Genomic DNA, 24,962 nt, shown 5'->3' on the forward strand with positions numbered 1-24,962 from the left:
CCTATCACCTGGCGTTTCTGCACACCCCACCCCCCGCCCCACCTTTCAAATCTGCTCCTCAGCTTTTTTTCTCCAGTCCTGCCGAAGGATTTTGGCACAAGACGTCGACTGTAGGAGTGGTAGGTGTAGTCTACATGGATTTTAGCAAGGCATTTGACATGGTCCCCCACGAGAGACTCATCCAGAAAGTCATGAGGCATGGGATCAGTGGAACTTTGGCTGTTTGGATAAAAAATTGGCTTAAAGGAAGAAAGCAGAGGGTAGTAGTGGAAGGAAAGTATTCTGCCTGGAGCTCAGTGACTAGTGGAATGCTGCAAAGGTCTGTCCTGGGACCCCTGGTCTTTGTGATTTTTATAAATGACTTGGATGAAGAGGCAGAAGGATGCGTGAGTAAGTTTGCAGATGACACGAAGATTGGAGGAGTTCTGGATGGAGCTGTAGGTTGTCGAAGGTTACAGGAGGATATAGACAGGATGCAGAGTTGGGCAGAAAAGTGGCAGATGGAGTTCAATCCGGATAAGTGAGAGATGATGCATTTTGGAAGGACAAACTAGAAGACTGAGTACAGGGTTAATAGTCGGTTACTTAATAGTGTGGTGAACAGAGGGACTTTGGGGTTCAAATCCATACACCCCTCAAGGTCGCTGCACAGGTTGATAGGATAGTTAAGAAGGCCTATAGAAACATAGAAACATAGAAAATTGGTGCAGGAGTAGGCCATTCGGCCCTTCGAGCCTGCACCACCATTTATTATGATCATGGCTGATCATCCAACTCAGAACCCCGCCCCAGCCTTCCCTCCATACCCCCTGACCCCCGTAGCCACAAGGGCCATATCTAACTCCCTCTTAAATATAGCCAATGAACTGGCCTCAACTGTTTCCTGTGGCAGAGAATTCCACAGATTCACCACTCTCTGTGTGAAGAAGTTTTTCCTAATCTCGGTCCTAAAAGGCTTCCCTTCTATCCTCAAACTGTGGCCCCTCGTTCTGGACTTCCCCAACATCGGGAACAATCTTCCTGCATCTAGCCTGTCCAATCCCTTTAGGATCTTATACGTTTCAATCAGATCCCCCCTCAATCTTCTAAATTCCAACGAGTACAAGCCCAGTTCATCCAGTCTTTCTTCATATGAGAGTCCTGCCATCCCAGGAATCAATCTGGTGAACCTTCTTTGTACTCCCTCTATGGCAAGAATGTCTTTCCTCAGATTAGGGGACCAAAACTGCACACAATACTCCAGGTGTGGTCTCACCAAGGCCTTGTACAACTGCAGTAGTACCTCCCTGCTCCTGTACTCGAATCCTCTCGCTATAAATGCCAGCATACCATTCGCCTTTTTCACCACCTGCTGTACCTGAATGCCCACTTTCAATGACTGGTGTATAATGACACCCAGGTCTCGTTGCACCTCCCCTTTTCCTAATCGGCCACCATTCAGATAATAATCTGTTTTCCTATTTTTGCCACCAAAGTGGATAACTTCACATTTATCTACATTAAATTGCATCTGCCATGAATTTGCCCACTCACCCAACCTATCCAAGTCACTCTGCATCCTCTTAGCATCCTCCTCACAGCTAACACTGCCACCCAGCTTCGTGTCATCTGCAAACTTGGAGATGCTGCACTTAATTCCCTCATCCAAGTCATTAATATATATTGTAAACAACTGGGGTCCCAGTTGGGATGCTTGGCTTCATTAATAGGGAGATTGAGTTCAAGAGTAGAGAGGTCATGTTGCAACTCTACAAATCTCTGGTGAGACCACACTTAGAGTATTGTAACAACACACATCAAAGTTGCTGGTGAACTTAGAGTATTGTGTTCAGTTCTGGTCACTTCATTATAGGAAGGATGTGGAAGCTATGGAGAGGGTGCAGAGGAGATTTACCAGGATGTTGCCTGAATTGGAAAACAAGTCTTATGAGGCAAGGTTAACAGAGCTGGGACTTTTCTCTTTGGAGCGTAGAACGATGAGAGCGGACTTGATAGAGGTCTACAAGATTATGTGAGGCGTAGATAGGGTGGATATCCAGTACCTGTTTCCCAGGGCAGGTAATTGCAAACACCAGAAGGCATATATACAAAGTTAAGGGAGGGAAGTTTAGGGGAGACAACAGGGGTAAGTTTTTTACACAGAGGGTTGTGGGTGCCTGGAATGACTTGCCAGGGATGGTGGTGGAGGCTAAAACATTAGGGGTATTTAAGAACCTCTTGGGTAGGCACATGGATGAAAGAAAAATAGAGGGTTACGGGGTAATGTGGGTTTAGTACGTTTTTTTAAAGGAATATATGAGTCGGCACAACATCGAGGGCCGAAGGGCCTTTACTGTGCTGTAGTATTATAGTGTCTAGTGTCTAGTGACTGTACTTTTTTTCCATAGATGCTGCCTGGCCTGCTGAGTTCCTCCAGCATTTTGTGTGTGTCACTCGGATTTCCAGCGTCTGCAGACTTTCTCTTGTTTGGAAATTATCGCTGTTCCTTCACCGTCGTTGGGTCAAAATCATGGAACTCCCTCCCCAGTGGCACTGATGATCCCTTACTAACTCTTCCTTCAGTTAGTCCTGACGAAGGGTCTCGGCCTGAAACGTCGACTGCACCTCTTCCTAGAGATGCTGCCTGGCCTGTTGCGTTCACCAGCAACTTTGATGTGTGTTGCACTGATGGACACTGGGATTGCGTGCTCCCGTCCCCGAGAACCGAGAGAAAACGGACTATCGGGATCAAAGATCGGCGCTGTCAGTGGGATCCGGAGATCCCGTTCACATCGACATCCGAGAGCAGTTTACTGAGCTCACAGGGATGGGGATGGCGTCATCACAAGGCACAGAAAGAGGCTTTTCGGCCCATCATGTCCCTGCTGACTTTCAAACAGCCATGCACACCCATCGCATTGTTCAGCACTCCGCCTGAGCCCCCATATCCCAGCAATTCTAGTATTTGTGCAGCCAATCTATGTTGGGGTCTCTGCCTCCCCCTCCCTCCCCCGAGACTGTGTGTTCCAGATAGCAGTCTCTTCTGCGTTAATATTAGCTCCTCAAATCTTTCTTTGTATAATTTATGGAGATACAGTGAGGAATAGTGAAAGATAAATAATAAAAATAATAGTAATAATAATAATAAAATTTATTATTTAAATGGTGAAAGATTGCAGCATGCTGTTGTGCAGAGGGACTTGGGAGTCCTGTGCATGAATCGCAAAAAGTTGGCTTGCAGGTACAACAGGTTATTAAGGCAAACGGAATGTTGGCCTTCATTGCTAGAGGGATTGAATTCAAGAGCAGGGAGGTCTTGCTGCAACTATACAGGGTACTGGTGAGGCTGTACCTGGAGTACTGTGTGCAGTTCTGGTCTCCATACTTGAGGAAGGATATACTGGCTTTGGAGACAGTGCAGAGGAGGTTCACCAGGTTGATTCCAGAGATGAAGGGGTTAACCTATGAGGAGAGATTGAGTCACCTGGGACTGTACTCTCTGGAATTCAGAAGAATGAGAGGGGATCTTATAGAAACTTACAAAATTTTGAAAGGGATAGATAAGATAGAAGTAGGAAAGTTGTTTCCATTGGTAGGTGAGACTAGATCTAGGGGACATTGCCTCAAGATTCAGGGGAGAAGATTTAGGACGGAGATGAGGAGAAACTGTCTTTCCAAGAGAGTGGTGAATCTGTGGAATTCTCTGCCCAGGGAAGCAGTTGAGACTTCTTCACTAAATACATTTAAGATTCAGTTAGATAGATTTTTACATAGTAGGGGAATTAAGGGTTATGGGGAAAAGGCAAGTAGATGGAGTTGAGTTTACGGACAGATCAGCCATGATCTTATTGAATGGCGGGGCAGGCTCGGTGGGCCAGATAGAAACATAGAAAATAGGTGCAAGAGTAGGCCATTCGGCCCTTCGAGCCTGCATCGCCATTTATTATGATCATGGCTGATCATCCAACTCAGAACCCTGCACCAGCCTTCCCTCCATACCCCCTGATCCCCATAGCCACAAGGGCCATATCTAACTCCCTCTTAAGTATAGCCAATGAACCGGCCTCAACTGTTTCCTGTGGCAGAGAATTCCACATATTCACCACTCTCTATGTGAAGAAGTTTTTCCTATTTCCTTAGATGGCCTACTCCTGCTCATATTTCTTATGTTCTGGAACTGTGAGAGAGGGAGAGTGTCGCGGTTCTGGATGGGGGGGAGGTGAAGAGGGTGACAAGGGTCCGATATCCCTGGGTACCCGGGTAGATGGACCTGTGAGAGAGGGAGAGAGTCGCGGTTCTGGATGGGGGGGGGGGTGAAGAGGGTGACAAGGATCCGATATCCCTGGGTACCCGGGTAGATGGAACTGTGAGAGAGGGAGAGTTTCCCAGTTCTGGATGGGGGCGGGGGGGGGCGCGGTGAAGAGGGTGACAAGGACATAGCGAATAATGTCAACAGGAAAAGTGCAAAGCGATTTCGCCTGGACAGGCAGGTTGAACTGACGGCAGCGATGGTGGGCAAGAACGTTCATTGAGACTGAGACTACAGGTTCTCATTGCAGGGTTAGAGATCGTATCCCAGTTACCCCGCACCTCTAACTCTTCCCTCCAACTCCCCACTTCCTCCTTCCTCCTCCCTTCCACGTTCATCATCCCTGCCCCACCCCTCCATACCTCATCCCTCCCTGTCCTTCTCCCCTCATTTCCTCCCTTGAAGAAGCTCAGCACGAGTCCCCAGATCCTAAGGACTTTCTACAGGGGCACAACTGAGAGCATCCTGACTGGCTGCATCACTGTCTGATATGGGAACTGTACCTCCCTCAATCGCAGGATTCTGCAGAGAGTGGTGCGGACAGCCCAGCGCATCTGTAGTTGTGAACTTCCCACTATTCAGGACATTTACAAAGACAGATGCGTAAAAAGGGCCCGAAGGATCTTTGGGGACCTGAGTCACCCCAACCACAATCTCTTCCAGCTGCTACCATCCGGGAAATGGTACCGCAGCATAAAAGCCAGGACCAACAGGCTCCAGGACAATTTCTTCCACCGGGCCATCAGACTGATTAATTCATGCTGATTCAATTGTATTTCTATGTTATATTGACTGTCCTGTTGTACATACTATTTATTATAAATTGCACATTGCACATTTAGACGGAGACGTAACGTAAAGATTTTTACTCCTCATGCCTGTGAAGGATGTAAGAAATAAAGTCAATTCAATTCCCCTCTTTCCTGCCTCCTTCCCCTTTTCCATTCTCCACCTCCTCCCTCCACACATCTCCTCCTCCCTCATTCCTGTTCTTCCCCACCCTCCTCTTCCCCTCTCTCTCCGACCCACCTCGTCTCTCTCTCTCTCTCTCTCTCTCTCCTCTATTTCTCCTTCTCCCCCTACGTCCCGTTCCAGGCCAAGGTACACAAGTCTCGCCTACTGTACGGATTGGAAGGGCCGCGCGTCCCCGTGAGGCGAGGCAGCATATTTCACTCCACGGGTTAAACCAGTCAAACCAGTTCACAGGGAGCTCAGGACCTGGCCAGAAGGTGACACTCCGCGCTGGAAAGCACGGACTGGAGTATTTTCAGGGATGTGGCTACCTACAATCATTACGCCAATGTTGATGAATATGCATGGTTGATGACTGACTGAAGACATTACTGTGATTAAACACTACACTGGCAGGACAAACCAGAAACCACGGCTGACTGCAGAGGTTCGTACACTGCTTAGGGATCGAGACGCTGCATTCGGATCGGGGATTAGGGCGACTCTAAGGTCAACAAGAGCCGTGCCCTCCCGTGTCATCAGGAAGGCAAAGCAAATTAACAGACACCTTTGTGGCACCCGGGACACGTGGTGCATGTGGCAAGGTATAGAAACCATAACCGATTACAAGTCCACCCTGCACGTCAACGACCGCGACACATCTCTTCCTGATAGGCTGAATGCTTTGACCAATTGAATGATGCGACATCGAGTAGAGACGCCGCTCTCCCTGAAAAATAGGAATCCCATCTGACCGCAGCCGAAGTGCGGAGGATCCTCGCCAGGGTAAACCCGCGTACAGCTGACATATTGGGTCGGGAGTTCAGGGTCTGTGCGGCCCAGCTAACAGGCGTCTTAATAGACATCTTCAATCTCTCTCTGAAACAGCCCCCTGTCCCCGCAGGCTTCAAGGCAGCCACCTTTATTCCGTTGCCCAAGAGAGCGACGTTAACTGACCGACACGCTTCAGAGGCACTGACTTCGACAATCACGATGTGCTTTGAGCGACTGGAAATTGATCATTTAGACCCCACCTTCCAGCTACGATATATTGGACCCCTTCCAGTCCTAAACTGCTTTAACTGGTCCACTGATGATGCCATAGCCTCTGCCCTAACCCAGCTAGAAAACGATTAGTCATACGCCAGGGTGTAGTTCATCGACATCTAACGTGAAACTTGGTCGTAGAAAAGCAGCATCCACCATCAGAGATCCTCTCCACCCAGGCCAAGCTTTCTTCTCGCTGCTGCCATCAGGTAGAAGGTTCAAGAGCCTCAGGACTCACAGCATCAGGTCCAAGAACAGTTACTACCCCTCAACCACCAGCTCTTGAACAAAAGGGGATAACTACACTCACTTATTGAGATGTTCCCACAACAAATTACCTCACCTTAAGGAATCTTTATCTTGTTATTTCATGCTTCGTTATGTATTGCTATTTATTTATATTTGCATTTCAACAGTTTGTTGTCTTCTATGCTCTTGCTCTTTCATTGATCCTGTTTACAGTTACTTTTCTATAGATTTGCTGGGTATACCCGCAGGAAAAAGGGTCGCAGGGTTGTATGTGATGACATGTATGTACTCTGATAATAAATTCAACTTTGACCTTGGCGTTTAACACGATCATCCCTCAGAGGTTGGAGGATAAACTGTCCTCTTTGGGACTCAACACCCCTCTTTGTAACTGGATTTTGGACTTCTTGACGGAAAGACCCCCGTCAGTCCGAGTTGGCAGCAACATCTGAAGCTCCGTCACGCTGAGCTCCTGGGGCCCGCAGGGCTGTGAGCTCGGCCCGCTGCTGACTCACGACCGCACCGCCAGATCCGGCTCAAAGCACATCATCGAGTTCACTGATGACACTACAGTGGTTGGCCTCATCAGCATCAATGACAGACAGAGAGGAGGTAGAGAGGCTTGTCAAATGGTCCAAGAACAACAACCGAGTCTCAACGTGGACAAGAAAAAAAGAGATGATTGTGGTTTTCAGGAAGGCACAGGCCAGCCCCCTCTCCATTGCACACGGAGAGAGTAAAGAGCACAAAGCTCCTTGGTGTGCACATAATGGATGATCTAAACTAGACCCACAACATCTCCTCACTAGTCAAGTCAAGTTTATTGTCATTTAACTATTTTCGTCTATACCGTCAAACAAGACAAAGTTTCTCTGAACCAAGGGGTAAAGTGCTGTAGTATACAAAACAGGCATAACACATAATGACAGTAAGGATGAAATCTACAGATGGATTACTCATCAACAAATAAAGTAAAGAATATAAGTTAAATACTGTAAAGTACAGAACAGATTAACCAGTGACACTTCGAATATGATGCGGCCCGGCGTTCGGAAGCCTAATGGCCCGAGGGAACTAACTGTTTCCCATCCTGAGTGTTCTTGTTTTTATGCATCTCCTGCCTGATGGTAGAAAGTCAAAGAGGATGCTGGACGGATGGGTAGGATCTTGATAATACTAAGGACCCTGCTGTTGGAGTAAGAGTGCCTGTGTCAGTGAGTACATGTGTGTTACGTTACCCGGTATGTTATCCCCACACCAAGTGTCCCCGATAGATTATCGGGAGACCCCTATGATCCTCTCAGCTGTTAGAACACAGTACATAGAAAACCTACAGTACAATACAGGCCATTCAGTCCACAAAGCTGCGCCGAATATGTCCTTACCTTAGAAATTACCTCGGGTTACCCATAGCCCTCTATTTTTCTAAGCTCCATGTACCTGTCCAGGAGTCTCTTAAAAGACCCTATGGTATCCGCCTTCACCACCGTCACCGGCAGCCCATTCCACGCACTCACCACTCTCTGCGTAAAAAACTTACCCTTGACATCTCCTCTGTACCTACCTCCAAGCACCTTAAACCTGTGCCCTCTCGTGTTAGCCATTTCAGCGCTGGGAAAACGCCTCTGACTATCCACACGATCAATGCCTCTCATCATCTTATACACAGAACTTTGAAGGGACGCGGTCCGATGCTCACATGCTCGGCAGGATGCCCACAGTGGCGCTCCTACCACCAGTCTACACTTTCTGGGGAGACTGAGGTGTGCAAGGCTTCCGAACAATTTTCTACGGAGCACCATCGAGGATCTCCTGTCTAGCTGCATGGTTGTGTGGCACAAAAGCTGCAAGGCATCGGACCACAGAACTCGAAACAGCAGTAAAAACCGCTGAGAGGATCACTGGCATCTCCAGCCTCTCTATTTGTGGCATTTACCGGGAGTTCTGCGGACGAAGGACCCGAAGCATTGCTGAGGATCCCTACCACCCATTACAGAATCTCTTTGACCCACTAGCATCAGAAAGGAGGTACAGAGCATCGGGACTAGAACTGCCAGACTGGATAACAGCTTCTTCCCTCAGGCTGTGAGACTGCCATCACCGCGGTCTCGTCACTGAGACAGCGAGCTAGCGTTCATTATCCACCTGCGGGGCGCTTTGCCACAAGCAATTTGATTTATATTTTTATTGACTTATTTATAGTATAATATTTAGGTTTATGTGCTGTGTGAAATATGTTGTGTGAGTGCACCGTGGTCCTGAGGAACCTTTGGTTGTATATGTGTGTAGTTAGATGACAATAAACTTCAATCAATCCATCAGAATTGTAAGCCCTTAGCGAAGCGAAGTCCCGCCTATACACATCAATATCATTGGTTTCCCTCATGAGCAGTCACAACTGAATGACTGTCGCGACAGCCAATAAAAATGCGCTTCTGATCGGTTACATGGTTAGCCCCAACTTCTCCACGTGGACAGACTGGGGAGCAGACCACAGATGTTGGTGTGAGGGTGTCTGTGTCAGTGTGTGTGTGTATTACGTTACCTGGTATGTTATCCCCAGACCAAGAGCTTTGATCCACATATTGAATGTCTGACTTTATCAGAAAACCTTTTTCCACACTTTCACCTCCCTGTTCCGTCGCCAAAGCGCCTGTACTTACAGGATTTTACATCCAGCCTCCGCGTTGACCTTCTCTTAACGCACCGACATTTTCCAAGTATCCTGTTACCTCACTACAGTATTTCTAACCGCCCTTCCCCCTCCCCACGGCACTCGGCACTTCCCCTGATGTTTCGTGAATCTTTGGAAATTCCCCTCTGAACAGTGCGGAACGTTCGTCAGCCATCCGAACAAAGGGAATGGGCGAGGAGCGAGAGATAGTGACGGGGAGAGGACAAGCTTGGATCAGCCACGATGGAACTGAACGGAGGAACAGGTTAGAGGGACTGAGTGGCCTTATTCTTTGCCATTCCCCTCCCTTCCTGCAACACGTACTGTCAGCAAATCCCTGACACCAAAGGCTTCTCCGTTAGCCTTGGACACAGTCCAGGCCTGAAGAATTTTGGCTCCAGCTTCACAGCAGATGGTGGAAATTCTTCAACTGCTAACTTTCAACAAATGAGTTCACTAACCGTCAGAACCCAATGTGGGACCTCACATCACAATAATTTACAGAGGCAGTGACAGGACTGACCGAGAGACAGAGTAAAGCTCCCTCTGCATTGACCCAGTACTGCACCAGGGTCAGACACAGAGTGAAACTCCCTCCACACCGTCCCATCACACACTCCCGGGGTCAGACACAGAGTGAAACTCCCTCCACACCGTCCGATCACACACTCCCGGGGTCAGACACAGAGTGAAGCTCCCTCTACACCGTCCCATCACACACTCCCGGGGTCAGACACAGAGTGAAACTCCCTCCACACCGTCCCATCACACACTCCCGGGGTCAGACACAGAGTGAAACTCCCTCCACACCATCCCATCACACTCTCCCGGGGTCAGACACAGAGTGAAACTCCCTCCACACCGTCCCATCACACACTCCCGGGGTCAGACACACAGTGAAACTCCCTCCACACCATCCCATCACACACTCCCGGGTCAGACACAGAGTGAAACTCCCTCCACACCGTCCGATCACACACTCCTGGGGTCAGACACAGAGTGAAACTCCCTCCACACCGTCCGATCACACACTCCCGGGGTCAGACACAGAGTGAAACTCCCTCCACACCATCCCATCACACTCTCCCGGGGTCAGACACAGAGTGAAACTCCCTCCACACCGTCCGATCACACACTCCTGGGGTCAGACACAGAGTGAAGCTCCCTCCACACCGTCCCATCACACACTCCCGGGTCAGACACAGAGTGAAACTCCCTCCACACCATCCCATCACACTCTCCCGGGGTCAGACACACAGTGAAACTCCCTCCACACCGCCCCATCACACACTCCCGGGGTCAGACACAGAATGAAACTCCCTTGGTTAGAGAACATAGAACAGTGCAGTACTGCATAGGACCTTCAGGCCACGATGTTGTTCCACTTTAGATACCAATTTATACTAAATGTCCTACTGTTTATCATAGTTATCCTTTCATAGCTTTCATACTAATGTGTCTATCTGAAAGCCACCAGACTGCCTGTCTCCATTAATACCCTTGATGTCCCATTCCAGGCATTGTCCACTCTCTGCATAAAGCACTTCCCCCTCTAACCTTAAAAGCATAAAGTTATGAAATTTTGTCATCAACATTTCATCAAACGCTGTCCATCAATATTTCATCAAGCACTGTCTGACAAGCGCTGTTCACCAAACGCTGCCTGTCATACACTTACACCAAAAGCTGCCCACAGAACAATATAAAGGATACAATATGGGCTACTGGATGGGGCCCTGAAGTGATCACCTTGTCCTGGATGGAGACATCTCTTCTGAGCTATTGGAGCTGAATTACCAAACGTCCCCTCAGATAGAGTCATCGAACTGTACGGCACAGAATCAGGGCACTTGCGCACACTTGGTTATATTTGGTCACACTGACCAGTTGGCAGCCTCCACATAAATGCTTGTCCACAGCCCCTTCCGCTTCATCAGAAAGCAGGGATGCAATTTTGAGGCCTCACTTGGAATACTGTGAGCAATTTTGAACACTTATCTAAGAAAGGATGTGCTGACATTGGCGAGAGTTCAAAGGAGGTTCACAAAAATGATTCCAAGATTGGAAGGCTTATCGTATAAGGGGTATTAGATGGCCCTGGGCCTGTACTCACTGGAATTCGGGAGAATGAGGAGGGAACTCGTTGAAGCCCATTGAATATTGAAAGGCCTCAATAGGGTGGATGTGGAGAGGATGTTCCCTGTGGTAGAGGAGTCTAGGACCAGAGGACACAGTCTCAAAATAGAGGGGTGTACTTTTAAAACAGAGAAGAGGTGGAATTTCTTTAACCAGAAAGTGGTGAATCTGTGGAATTCTTTGCCACAGGTGGCTGTGGAGGCCAAGTCATTGGGTATATTTAAGAAAGAGGTTGATAGATTTTTGATTAGTTGGGCATGTATTGTCATGGGCAGCAGGGAAATTGGGGCTGAGAAGGAACTGGATCAGTCATGATGAAATGAAAGAGCAGACTCAATAGGCCAAATTGTACTCCTGTGACCTATGATCTTAAGGTTTTATGATCCAAGTTCTCACCTAGACACTTTGTATGTGCCCTTACTTCCCTTACTCTCTCCAGCCGTGTGTTCCAGGTACTCACCTCTGTCTGGGTGAAGATCCCACTTAGTTCCCCTCCAAACACACCTCCTTATCCTATATCTATGTATTATCCACCTCCGTTGAGGGGGAAGCTGTCCTGTGATTCACCCCATTTCTACACCTCATGATTTCTTATACCCTGATTGTCTTATTCCCTCTTTACCTTCTCCACTCCAGGGAGAACAGACTCAGCCTCTCCAGAGGAATTCTGCAGCCTCTCTAGTGCAGTCATCTCATCTCATTCCTCTGCTGTGGTGACCAGAGTTGCACACGGTGCTCCAGCTGAGGTCTAAGGATTTGTGACATTGGGACATTAGCTCTCTACTTGTGTATTCCAGCGTCCCACGTCTTCCTTCCTCATCACTTCACCTACATGCATTGCCACCTTCAATAATGTACATACTTGCAGATCCCTCTGTTCCTCAACACTCATTGAGACCCGGCTACTCATGGTGTGTGTTCCAGCCTCATTAGTGTTCCCTAAGTACATCATCTCACTGAATTCCACCGATATCTCTCTGTCAGACCTGAGATGATCTTCTGCATTATCAACAACCGCCCCAGTCCACGAATTTACTGATCATGTCTCTCCTCCCCTCATATCCACATCCAGGTCATTCATGAATATTACAGATGGAAATGGTCTCAACACTGGGACACCACTTGTCACAGCCATCAATCGCGAATCTAGAGGAGCACACACAAAATGCCGAGGGAACTGGTCAGGCCAGACAATATCTATGGAGAGGGATAAAGAATCAACGTTTCAGGCAGAGACCCTTCATCAGGACTCGTCCCAAAACATCAACTCGTTATTCTTCTCCATAGACGCTGCCTGACCTGCTGAGTTCCTTCAGCAATTTGTGTTTGTTCCTCTAGATTGCCAGCATCTGCAGAATCTCCTGTACCTTTACCCCTTGTCTCCTATCACCAAGCTTATTTTAGATGCCATTTGCCAACTTCCCTTAGTTACCATGGACTCTAACCTTCTGATCTGGTCTCTCATGCAGAACCTTGTTGAAGGTCTAATTGATGTCCATGCAAATCACATCTACTACCCTGCCCTCACTGATGCACCTGGTTACCTCTGCAAAGAATTCAATCAGATTGGTCAGACAGGATCTGCTTTTGGAAAAGCCATATTCTCTGTCGCTGATTGCTCCTTGACTTTCCAAGCGATCCATTCATTTTTATTAGCATCTTCCCTCCCAATAATGTTAGGTTCTGAGGTCTACAGTTATCAGGTTTTTCCATGCTGCCTTCCCTGGAAAGGGGGCTATCCTGCAGTCAGTAGACATCTCAGACCATCAAAGGTTTAAAAGTCTCAGCCAGTATCCCAGTTATCTCTTCCTTTACACAAAACATTGAACATAGAACATTGGCAACTAATGAATAGGCCCTTCTGCTCACAATGTTGTGCGAACCCTTTAACCTACTCTAAGATCACCTAACCCTTCTCTCCCACAAAGCCCTCAATTTTCTATCATCTTTGTGCCTATTTAGTAGTCTCTAATGAATCTGCATCTAACAGCACCCCTAGCAATGCATTCTAGGCACCAACACTCTCCCTGTGAAAAAAAAACTTACCTCTGACATCCCCCTATACTTTTCTCCAAACATTTTAAAATTATGCCCTCTCCTATTAGACATTTCCACCCTGGAAAAGAGTCTCCGGCTATCCACTCAATCTATGCCTCTTATCATCTTGTACAGCTCTAACAACTCACCTTTCAGTCTCCTTCTCTCCAAAAGAGACAAGCCCTAACTCACTCAACCTATCTTCATAAGACATGCTCTGCAATCCAGGCACCATCCTGGTAATTCTCCTCTGCACTCTTTCTAAAGCATCCACATCCTTCCTATAATAAGGCAACTAGAACGGAATATACTACTCCAAGTGTGGTCCAATCAGGGTTTTACAGAGCTGCAACATTACCTCGTGGCTCTTGAACTCAGTCCCTTGTCTAATGAAGGCCCACACGCCATACGCTTTCTAAACAACCCTAGCAACTTGCACAGCAACTTTGAAGGATTTATGGACATTGACCCCAAGATCCCTCTCTTACTTCCTGAAATGTCAACAATTCCTTTCCCCCCACCAGATGCCACTTAAACCATTGAGTTCCTTTAGCAGATAGTTCAGTACTCCTGATTCCAGTGTCTGCTGTCTCCTGTGTCTCGTGGTACCCTGTGAGGGATCTAACATCAGATTGATGTACAGCAGCTGGCTGGCAGTTTAGGAAGCAGATATAAGGTTTGACAAGGTGAAATCAGTTATCACTGTTGGTGACTTGGATAGAAATGTACCTGGTTCGCGAGTAAACTGACAGATGGAGTTGTGGACAGTGAAGAACGTGTGAAAGAATACAGACCGATATACACTCAGTAGCCACCTGCACCTAATGAAATGGCAACTGAGTGTATGCTTGTGATCTTCTGCTGTTGTAGCCCATCCACTTCAAAGTTTGATGTGTCGAGAGCTCATAGATGCTCCTGTGCACACCACTGTTGTAACACGTGGTTACTTGAGGTAGTTGCTTTCCTGTCTGCCTGAACGAGTCTGGCCATTCTCCTCCAAGCTCTCTCGTTAACAAGGCCCTTTCACCTGCTCACTGGATGTATTTTGTTTTTTGCACCATTCTTTGTAAACTCTAGAGTCTCTAGTGAAAATCTGAGATAATCAAATTACCCTGTCTGACACCAACATCATTCCACAGTCAAAGTCATTTAGATCACACTTCTTCCCTGTTCTGATGTTTGGTCTGAACTTCTTGGCCATGTCTGCATGCTTTTATGCATTGAGTTGTGAACACATGATTGGCTGATTAGTTCTAAGGTAAGGACATGTTCGGCACAGCTTTGTGGGCCAAAGGGCCTGTATTCTGCTGTAGGTTTTCTATGTTTCTATTTGTACTAACGAGCAGGTCTACCTAATAATATAGTCACTAGGTGTAGATTAGGTGGTGATATGGGCAGAGAAATGGCAGACGGAGTTTAATCTTGATGAGTGTGAGGTCTTACACTTTGGGAGGTCAACATAAGAAGAAAGCTTACAGTAAACAGAACAGTATAGTCCAGGCTCTCCGACTGTATACACCTACTTCCTGATCAACCTAACCCTTCCCTCCTACATGGTCTATTACCCTCCAAATGCATGTGCCTACCTAAGAGCCTTTTAAATGTCTGACTGTGTCTAACTGGCAGGGTGCTCAACACGCGATTCCCATTCTTTGAATGTAGGACATGCGATTCCCACTCTTTGAACGTAGAACACATGATTCCCATTCTTTGAATGTAGGACATGCGATTCCCACTCTTTGAACGTAGAACACATGATTCCCATTCTTTGAATGTAGAACACGCGATTCCTACTCTTTGAACGTAGAACACATGATTCCCACTCTTTGAACGTAGAACACGCCCTTCTCACTCTTTGAACTTAGAACACGCGATTCCCACTCTTTGAACGTAGAACACATGATTCCCATTCTTTGAATGTAGAACACATGATTCCCACTCTTTGAACGTAGAACACGCCCTTCTCACTCTTTGAACGTAGAACACGCGATTCCCACTCTTTGAACGTAGAACGTAAAACAATACAACACAGGAGCAGGCTCTGCAGCCCACAGTGTTGTGCCAAAACAGCCAAAAAGGAAATCAAAAAAACCCAAAATTCCTCCTACCAACAAAATGTCCATATCCCTTCATTTTCCTCACATTCGTGTGCCTACCTAAACACCTCTTAGAAGCCTCTAATTTATTTGCCTCTACCACCAAACCAGGCAGTGCATTCCAGGCATCCACCACTCTGAGTGAAAAACTGACCCCTCACATCTCTCTTGAACCTACCCCCTCTCACCTTCAATGCATGCCCTCTGGTATTAGACATTTCTATCCTGGGAAAAAGAAACTCCTTGTCTGCGCTATCTGTGCTTCTCATGATCTTATAAACCTCTATCATATCTCCCCTCAGGCTCTACCACTCCTAAGGAAACAACCCAATTTTGTCCAGCCTCTCATGATAACATATGCCATCTAAATCAGGCAGCATCCTGGCAAAGCTCTTCTGCACCCTCTCCAAAGCCTCCACATCCTTCCTATAGTGGGGTGACCAGAACTGTATACAGTGCTCCAGATGCAACCTAACTAGAGTTTTATAAAGTTGCAACATAATCTCCCGACTTTTGAGCTCAATGCCTCGACTAATAAAAGCAATCTCATCTCTTTCCTCCCTCAATAACCTGGGGTAAATCCCACCAGGACCTGGGAACTTATCCAGCTTAATACTCCATAGGAGGCCCAACACTTCCTCCCCCTTATCCTCTAAACTCCCTCACATATTTATACACTCAGCACTCCATATCCTTTTCCTTGGTAAATACTGAAGCAAAGTACTCATTAAGTACCTCTCTCACATTCTCCAAATCCAAGCAAATGTTCCCCTCTTTATCCTTGAGTGGTCCCACCCTCTCTCCAGTTATCCTCTTGCTCTTGATGTATGTACAGAATGCCTTGTGATTCACCTTGACCCTACTTGCCAAGGACTTTTCATGGCCTCTCCTGGTTTTCCTAATTCCCTTCTTTAGTTCTTTTCCAGTTTCTTTACACTCCTCATGTGCTCCATTTGATCCCAACTTCCAAAGCTTTACATACTTTTCCTTTTACTTCTGGACTAATTTCATCGCCTCATCTGGACATCCAAAGTTCTCTTATCTTTCCATCCCTGTCCTTCCTTCTAACAGGAACACACCTTTCCTGTACTCTGTGCAATTGATTTTTTAAACACCCTCCACATGTCTGATGTAGACTTGCCAGAAAAAAAGGTGTTCCCAATTAATTCTCCTTTGTACATGCTTAATGCCCTCGTAATTTGCCCTACTCCAATTTAAAACTCTCCCAACAAGGACCATACCTATCCTTATCTATAGCTATCCTGGAAGTTAAGGAGTTGTGGTCACAGTTCCCTAAATGCTCACCCACTGAAAGGTCAGTCACCTGGCCAGGCTCATCACCCAACACCCAGTCCAGTATCGCCCCTCCTCTCATTGGACCACCCACATATTGATTTAAGAAGCCTCCTAGATATACTTAACAAATTCAACCCCATCTGAACACCTTGCCCTAAGAAGGGCTCAGTTTATATGAGGGAAGTTGAAATCCCCCATGACAACAACCCTGTTATTTTTATATGTCTCCTTAATCTGCTTACATATCTGTTCCTCAATGTCCCGGTGGCAAATGGGGGGTTTGTAGTACAATCCCATCAATGTGATTGCACCCTTCCTGTTCCTGGGTTTTACCCAAATGGTCTCAAGAATAAAAACATGTGGTGAAAAAGCTTACCTCTGACATTCCTCCATATGTTCCTCCAATCACCTTCAAATTATGCCACCTTGTATTAGCTATTTCCATCCTGGGAGATAGTCTCAGGTTGTCCACTCGACCTATGCGTTTATCTTCTATCAAGTCACCTCTCATCTTCCTTTGGTCCAAAGAAAAAGCCCTAGCTCGCTCAACCTATCCTCACAAAACATGCCCTCTAATCCAGGTAGCATCCTGGTAAATCTCCTCTGCATCCTCTCTAAAGGTTCCACATCCTTCCCATAATGTCAGAACCCTTAGAAGCATTGCTACAGAGCTGTGGTATATCCCATGGAGCCCGGCCATTAACTAAGAAGCTCCATAGACCCAAGGTTGGGAACCCCTGATGTAGGGGGATTGTGGGTGCAGATTCCAAACTCACCTGCCCTCTCCAGTCAGGGAGCTTAGTATAAAGGTCAAGAAGCCGCATCAGGCCGCACTTGGAGTATCACATTAACTCCAGGATACCCTATGCCCTATGACAAGAAGGGTGTAGCTGCTTTGGAATAGGGTTAGCAGAGGTTCACAAGATGCTGCCTGGATAGGATGGTATTTTCCCAGAGGATCAGGGAAAAGGGTTAGCAGAGGTCCACCGGGATAGGAGGGTATTTTCCTCCTGTGGAAATGTCAAATACTCGAGGGCATAGGTTTAAAATGAGAGAGGGAAAGCTTAAAGGGGATTTGTGAACCAGTTTTTTTCAGAGAGTGGGGTGAGTGTCCAGAATGAGCTGCTAGGTGGAAGCAGACGTGAAAGATCCTTAAGAGGCAGTTAGACGGGGATGTGAATAGGCTGGGAATGGAGGGATATGGATCATGTGCTGGAAAATGGGATTTAGTTTAAATTAGCATCCTGGTCAGCAGAGAAGTGATGGGCCAAATGGCTGTTCCTCTGATGCATATGCCACTCAGCACATCACACTATCCGTTGTCCAGACGTGGGCAGCTTCACTCTCCAAGGAGCTGGGAGCATGAGTAAATGCAGTGGAGTAATATGACCCTGTTCCCCCCCCCCCCACCGCCCCCAGTGACCTGTCACTGTGGTGCACAGATCCAGGACACTGCAGCGGTGTCTTGGGATGGGTTGGAGCGGGTGACAGACGCCCAACACCCACCTTCTTCCGAGTGAGGCCTGACCCCTCCCATGCTGACTGTCCCCTGGCCAGATTCACCGGGGACGCTGGCTGCCTCCCTGGAGGAGTGTGGAACTGTGGTTCATTGCTGGTGGACCTCAGGCAGACATCGCCACAAAATGAGAGCAGGACTACATTTGATTGCAGAAATTTTATTGACAACTTCAAGCACACCGATGAGAGCCAATGAGACCGTTGGACCGGGAGGGGTAATGGGGACGGGAGAGGTGGGAACGGGAGGGGAGGGGGCGTCCTGCACCTGCCCCCTCAGCACCGGCGCTTGGTGAGCTTGGTCAGCACTTGGTGCTGCTGTGGTTTGTAGATCAGGAAGAAGCTGTTCGGGGGGATCCGTCCTCGACCCTGGGCATCCACAGTACCCATCAGGGTGTAGCTGACACCTGCAGGGACAGACAACAGTCAGTGTGTGGCTGTACCCGTGGGGACAGGCAGTCAGTGCCTGTAGTCACTGGGAAGGGGGAGGTTCAGAATGTGCCCATACCCACAACAGTCAGTGTGTAGCTGTACCCATGGGGACAGGCATGAGTGTGTACCTGGACCCACAGGGGACAGACAACATGTGTCTGTACTCAATGGGGGAGGGGAAATCAGAATGTGCCTGTACCCACAGGGGGCAGACGGCAGTCCGTGTGTGCCTGTACTTGTGGGGACAAACAGAATGTGCCTGTACCCGTGGGGGGCCAGGGTGGAATCAGAATGTGCCTGTACCCACAGGAGGCAGTGTGTGTCTGTAACTGTGGGAGACAGATGGGAGTTGCTGTGTAGCTGTACCCATTGAGGATGGACAACAATTGGTGTACTTGCCCCACAAGGGACAGATAACAGTCAATGTACCTGTATCCATTGAGGATGGACAACAGTCAGAGTATACCTTTACCCAAGGAGGACAGACAACAATTGGTGTACTTGCCCCACAAGGGACAGATAACAGTCAATGTACCTGTATCCATTGAGGATGGACCTGTACCCACAGGGAACAGACAGCAGCCCGTGTGTAGCTTTATCCACAGGGATCAGAAAACATCCCATGTAACTGTACCCATGGGGACAGGGAACATTCTGTATGTGCCTGTACCCACAAGGGGCAGACAACATCGGAGTCAGCTCCACATCCCACAATCTCTCCCAGTCCTACCTTTCTTCAGGTTGGGACATCTCCGACAGACCAGCAGCATCTTGGCCAGTGCCTTGCCCTGCACCTCCCGCATCGCCAAGCTGCCCGTCTTGTAGGTGTGGATGATAGAGATGGTGGCCTGTAGAGCCTGCCCTAGAGGGCTGAGGCTCAAGACCTTCCCAGAGATGACTGTGGAGAAGGAAAGAATCAGTGACAGAAACTGTTTCAGCACTAGCACAGTGCCATTGGCTCACTGCACTCACCGGCACCGTGCCATTGGCTCACTGCGCTCACCGGCACCGTGCCATTGGCTCACTGCGCTCACCGGCACCGTGCCATTGGCTCACTGCGCTCACCGGCACCGTGCCATTGGCTCACTGCGCTCACCGGCACCGTGCCATTGGCTCACTGCGCTCACCGGCACCGTGCCATTGGCTCACTGCACTCACCGGCACAGTGCAATTGGCTCACTGCACTCACTGGCACAGTGCCGTTGGCTCACTGCGCTCACCGGCACCGTGCCATTGGCTCACTGCGCTCACCGGCACCGTGCCATTGGCTCACTGCGCTCACCGGCACCGTGCCATTGGCTCACTGCGCTCACCGGCACCGTGCCATTGGCTCACTGCGCTCACCGGCACCGTGCCATTGGCTCACTGCACTCACCGGCACAGTGCAATTGGCTCACTGCACTCACTGGCACAGTGCCGTTGGCTCACTGCGCTCACCGGCACCGTGCCATTGGCTCACTGCGCTCACCGGCACCGTGCCATTGGCTCACTGCGCTCACCGGCACCGTGCCATTGGCTCACTGCGCTCACCGGCACCGTGCCATTGGCTCACTGCGCTCACCGGCACCGTGCCATTGGCTCACTGCACTCACCGGCACAGTGCAATTGGCTCACTGCACTCACTGGCACAGTGCTGTTGGCTCCCATAGAGCAGCACAGCTCAAAACAGACTCTTCAGCCCATTTAGTTTGTGCTGAACAGTTACTCTGCCTTCTCCCATCGACCTGCTCCCTGCATCTGGACCACAGTTCTCCATGCCCCTCTCATCCATGTACTTAACCAGACTTCTCTTAAATGCTGCAACCAACCCTGCATTCACCATTTCCGCTGGCGGCTTGTTCCATTCTCACCAGCCTCTGTGAAGAAGTTACCCCTCACAATCCCCTTAAACATTTCACCTTTCACCCATGACCTCTAGTTTAGTCTCATGCAGCCTCAGTGAAAACAGCCTGCATTAACCCTATCTATATCCACCATAACTTTGTATACATCTATCAAATCTCCTCTAAATCTTCTACATTTCTACGCTCCAGGGAATAATATCATAACTTACTCAACCTTTCCCTTTAATTCAGGTCCTCAAGTTCCAGTACTGTAACATCCTTGTAAATAGTCTCTGCACACTTCTAATCTTTTTCACGTCTTTCCTGTAGTCCAAGTTTGGGCCTAACCAACGTCTTATACAACTTCAACATAACATCCATCTCCCGTACTCAATACTTTGATTTATGAAGGCTAATGGGCCAAAACCTTTCCTTATGACTTTCAAGGAATTATGGATTAGTATTCCCAGATTCCCCATGTTTTATTGCAGTCCGCAGTGTCCCACCATTGACTGAGATATCCCCCTCTCCAGCTCCCCACAATCAGGGGAGATCTCATCCACTAGCTGATGGTAATCTCACCCTTTCTCAGAGCCACAGAACCACGTGACTCACAGACAGGCCCTTCGGTCTGCCGTAACCATACTGACCCATCGGCACTAATCCCATTTCTCCACCTGTTGTCTCTCCTTTTGCTGACACTGATCTCCTCTCTGTAACCCAACTCCCCTCCCCCGGTGTCAGACCTCTTTAACCACGGGTCAATGAGGCCCACTAGCGCCCCTCAGGTGCTGTACATCTCCATCAGGTAATTTCTCCCCCCCCCCCCCACCCGCCTGCTCCAGTGAGAACAGACCCCACCTCTCTCCACAGCAGAATGACCCCGTCCCAGACAACACTCCACACCCTCCTGGCCTATGTCACAGACAGATATCCTGCACATTATTGTGGTTGTCCAGACACAGGCTGGGATTCAGGGTGGGGTCAAGGTTCAAGAAGAGCTGGGAGTCAGGAAAAGGTCAAGGTTCAAGAAGAGGTGGGAGTCAGGGAAGGGTCAAGGTTCAGGAAGAGGGGGGATTCAGGGTAGGGTCAAGCTTCAGGAAGAGGTGAGAGGGTTCCACGTCCCCCCATGACATCACTCACCGAAGTCACTGGCGCAGAAGTTGCTCTGGAGGGTCCCTTGGCGCCGACATTTTGTTTGACACATGGTGCGTTTGGGGTGACCTGAGAGGCAGAAGGCAGAGAGCATAGCAGTATTAGTTCACAGGGACAGGGTAGAGAAAGGGAAAGAAAGGGGTGGGGGAGAGGGTCGGGGGAAGGGTGGAGTGAGTGGGAAGAGAGAGGGAGGAGGGGGAGAGAGAGGAGAGGGGCAGAGAGGGAGGAGGGGCAGAGAGGGAGGAGAGAACACCGGACGCTCCAGGTGTTTGGGTCACCGTCCATCCACAGCCAGTGCATTCACAGATATCCGGGCTCCCGGTCCGACTGTAGACAGGCAGGAGAAGTCTGTACCTTTTCTCCTGGGTGCCTTGGTGGTGGTGGTGGTGGTGGGGGGGGAGGTTGGTTCTGGTTGCACGGCCACGCCGTTCCTTTGCCTCACGTCGTACTTTGCCAAAAACCCATCGGCCGTGACACTCAGGTCTGACACAAATTGGACCAGCAGCTCGCTCCCCTCAGATGTGATGGAACTTTCAGTGGAAAAAGATTAGCATCACACTCAGGTTGTAGTTACCTGACACTCTGTTTGTAGCCCCCGCACTCTGGCTGTAGCCCATCCCCTCTGCCTGTACCCCTCCACTCCACCTGTAGCCCACACCAATGGTCTGCCTGTAGCCCACACTACTGTTGTACCTGTAGCCCCTCCATTCTGTCTGTAGCCCCTACACGCCACCTTTAGCCCACACCAATGTTCTACCTGTAACCCCTCCACTCTGCCTATAGCCCACAGCAATGTTTTGCCTGTAGCCCCTACACTCTGCCTGTAGCCCACAGTAATGTTCTGCCTGTAGCCCCTACACTCCACCTGTATCCCACAGCAATGTTTTGCCTGTAGCCTCTCCTATCTGTAGCCCTGCATTCTGCCTGTAGCCCACAGCAATGTTTTTGCCTGTAGCCCCTCCACTCTATCTGTAGTCCCCGCTTCCGCCTATTAGCCTGTCGCAATGACACAACTGTAGCCCATGCATTCCAGCCTACCCATGTACAACCAACACTCTGCCTGTAGACTTCCTCCCCCAATGCTTTGCCTTTAGTGCCTGAACTCTGCTTATAACCTTTGCGTTCCACAAGCCAAAACTCCACCTGTGGCCGCCCCAGTGCTCTGCTGGAGCTACCCGGTGTTCCATCCATAACCTGCAAGAGGTTCACCTGTCACCGGGTGTACAAGAGTGAAGTATTCAGAGTAGTGCTGGTGGGAGTGTGGAAACATTCTGAAGGAGGTGCGTGGGGGTGCGGAAAATTGGTGTGACATAGGTGAGGACGGTGGGAGAGGGGGTTGAGGTAGGGGTATTGGGGTCTGTGGTGGAGGGCGTGAGGGGTGGAGAATGATGCGGGGGGACAGGGAACTCACCCAGGCAGGGTGCTTCCGCAGAACCGGCCCAGCCGTTGTCCCTCCTCGCTTCTGTCCCCGTTGTAGATGGCGACATAATCGTAGCGACAGTAAGTGTCATCTTCAATCGCAAACTTCTCAAAATTCAGCTCCACATACTGGAGGGAGGGGAGTGGGGTAGGGGTGGGGTTGGAGGTTGGCAGTACGGCAGGAATTCAGAAGGCAAGGGGAATTGGAGAGAAGATGGGGATAAACATTAGATTAAAGGTTAGCTTGATTTGTCACATGTACCTCGAAACTTTCAACAACAATTTGAAACTTTCAAATCCGCGAAATTATAGGCCGGTAAGTTTGACGTCGGTAGTAGGTAAATTATTGGAAGGAGTACTAAGAGATAGGACCTACAAGTATTTGGATAGACAGGGTCTTATTAGGGACATGGCTTTGTGCGTGGTAGGTCATGTTTGACCAATCTATTAGAGTTTTTCGAGGAGGTTACCAGGAAAGTGGATGAAGGGAAGGCAGTGGATGTTGTCTACATGGACTTCAGTAAGGCCTTTGACAAGGTCCTGCATGGGAGGTTAGTTAGGAAGATTCAGTCACTAGGTATACATGGAGAGGTAGTAAATTGGATTAGACATTGGCTCGATGGAAGAAGCCAGAGAGTAGTAGTGGAGGATTGCTTCTCTGAATGGAGGCCTGTGACTAGTGGTGTATCACAGGGATCAGTGCTGGGTCCATTGTTATTTGTCATCTATATCAATGATCTGGATGATAATGTGGTAAACTGGATCAGCAAATTTGCTGATGATACAAAGATTGGAGGTGTAGTGGACAGTGAGGAAGGTTTTCAAAGCTTGCAGAGGGATTTGGACCAGCTGGAAAAATGGGCTGAAAAATGGCGGTTGGAGTTTAATACTGACAAGTGTGAGGTATTGCACGTTGGAAGGACAAACCAACGTAGAACATACAGGGTAAATGGTAGGGCACTGAGGAGTGCAGTAGAACAGAGGGATCTAGGAATACAGATACAAAATTCCCTAAAAGTGGCGTCACAGGTAGATAGGGTCGTAAAGAGAGCTTTTGGTATATTGGCCTTTATAAATCAAAGTATTGAGCGTAAGAGTTGGAATGTTGTGGTGAGGTTGTATAAGGCATTGGTGAGGCCGAATCTGGAGTATTGTGTTCAGTTTTGGTCACCAAATTACAGGAAGGATATAAATAAGGTTGAAAGAGTGCAGAGAAGGTTAACAAGGATGTTGCCGGGACTTGAGAAACTCAGTTACAGAGAAAGGTTGAATAGGTTCGGACTTTATTCCCTGGAGCGTAGAAGAATGAGGGGAGATTTGATAGAGGCATATAAAATTATGATGGGTATAGATAGAGTAAATGCAAGCAGGCTTTTTCCACTGAGGGTAGGGGAGAAAAAAACCCAGAGGACATGAGTCAAGGATGAAGAGGGAAAAGTTTAAAGGGAACATTGGGGGGACTTCTTCACATAGAGTGGTGAAAGTGTGGAATGAGCTGCCAGATGAAGTAGTAAATGCGGGCTCACTTTTAACATTTAAGAAAAACCTGGACAGGTACACAGATGAGAGGTGTATGGAGGAATATGGTCCAGGTGCAGGTCAGTGGGACTAGGCAGAAAACGGTTCGGCACAGCCAAGAAGGGCCAAAAGGCCTGTTTCTGTGCTGTGATGTTCTGTGGCTCTGACCAACACAGTATGAGGATGCACTGGGAGCAGCCCACGAGAGTTGATGCACCAACATAGCACACCCACAAATGATGAACCCTAACCCATACGAGGAGCCCAGAGGAAACCCACACGGTCAAAGGGAGAACATGCCAACTCTTTTCAGACAGTTGTGGGAG

General features: G+C 48.6%; 1 protein-coding gene across 1 annotated transcript; it reads right to left on the minus strand.

Annotated features, from left to right (window-relative positions):
- Positions 1–18,434: 18,434 nt before the first annotated feature.
- On the minus strand, positions 18,435–23,253 carry LOC140198387 (procollagen C-endopeptidase enhancer 2-like; the record flags this gene model as incomplete). The annotated part of the gene is made up of 5 exons (XM_072259484.1): positions 18,435–18,696; positions 19,452–19,619; positions 21,688–21,768; positions 22,054–22,229; positions 23,111–23,253. Coding segments are annotated over 5 exons (699 nt in total), but the record flags the coding sequence as incomplete, so codon positions are not given.
- Between the last annotated feature and the right edge of the window lie 1,709 nt (positions 23,254–24,962).

The sequence above is a fragment of the Mobula birostris genome, chromosome 5, assembly GCF_030028105.1.
Source record: "Mobula birostris isolate sMobBir1 chromosome 5, sMobBir1.hap1, whole genome shotgun sequence".
Lineage (NCBI taxonomy): Eukaryota > Metazoa > Chordata > Chondrichthyes > Myliobatiformes > Myliobatidae > Mobula > Mobula birostris.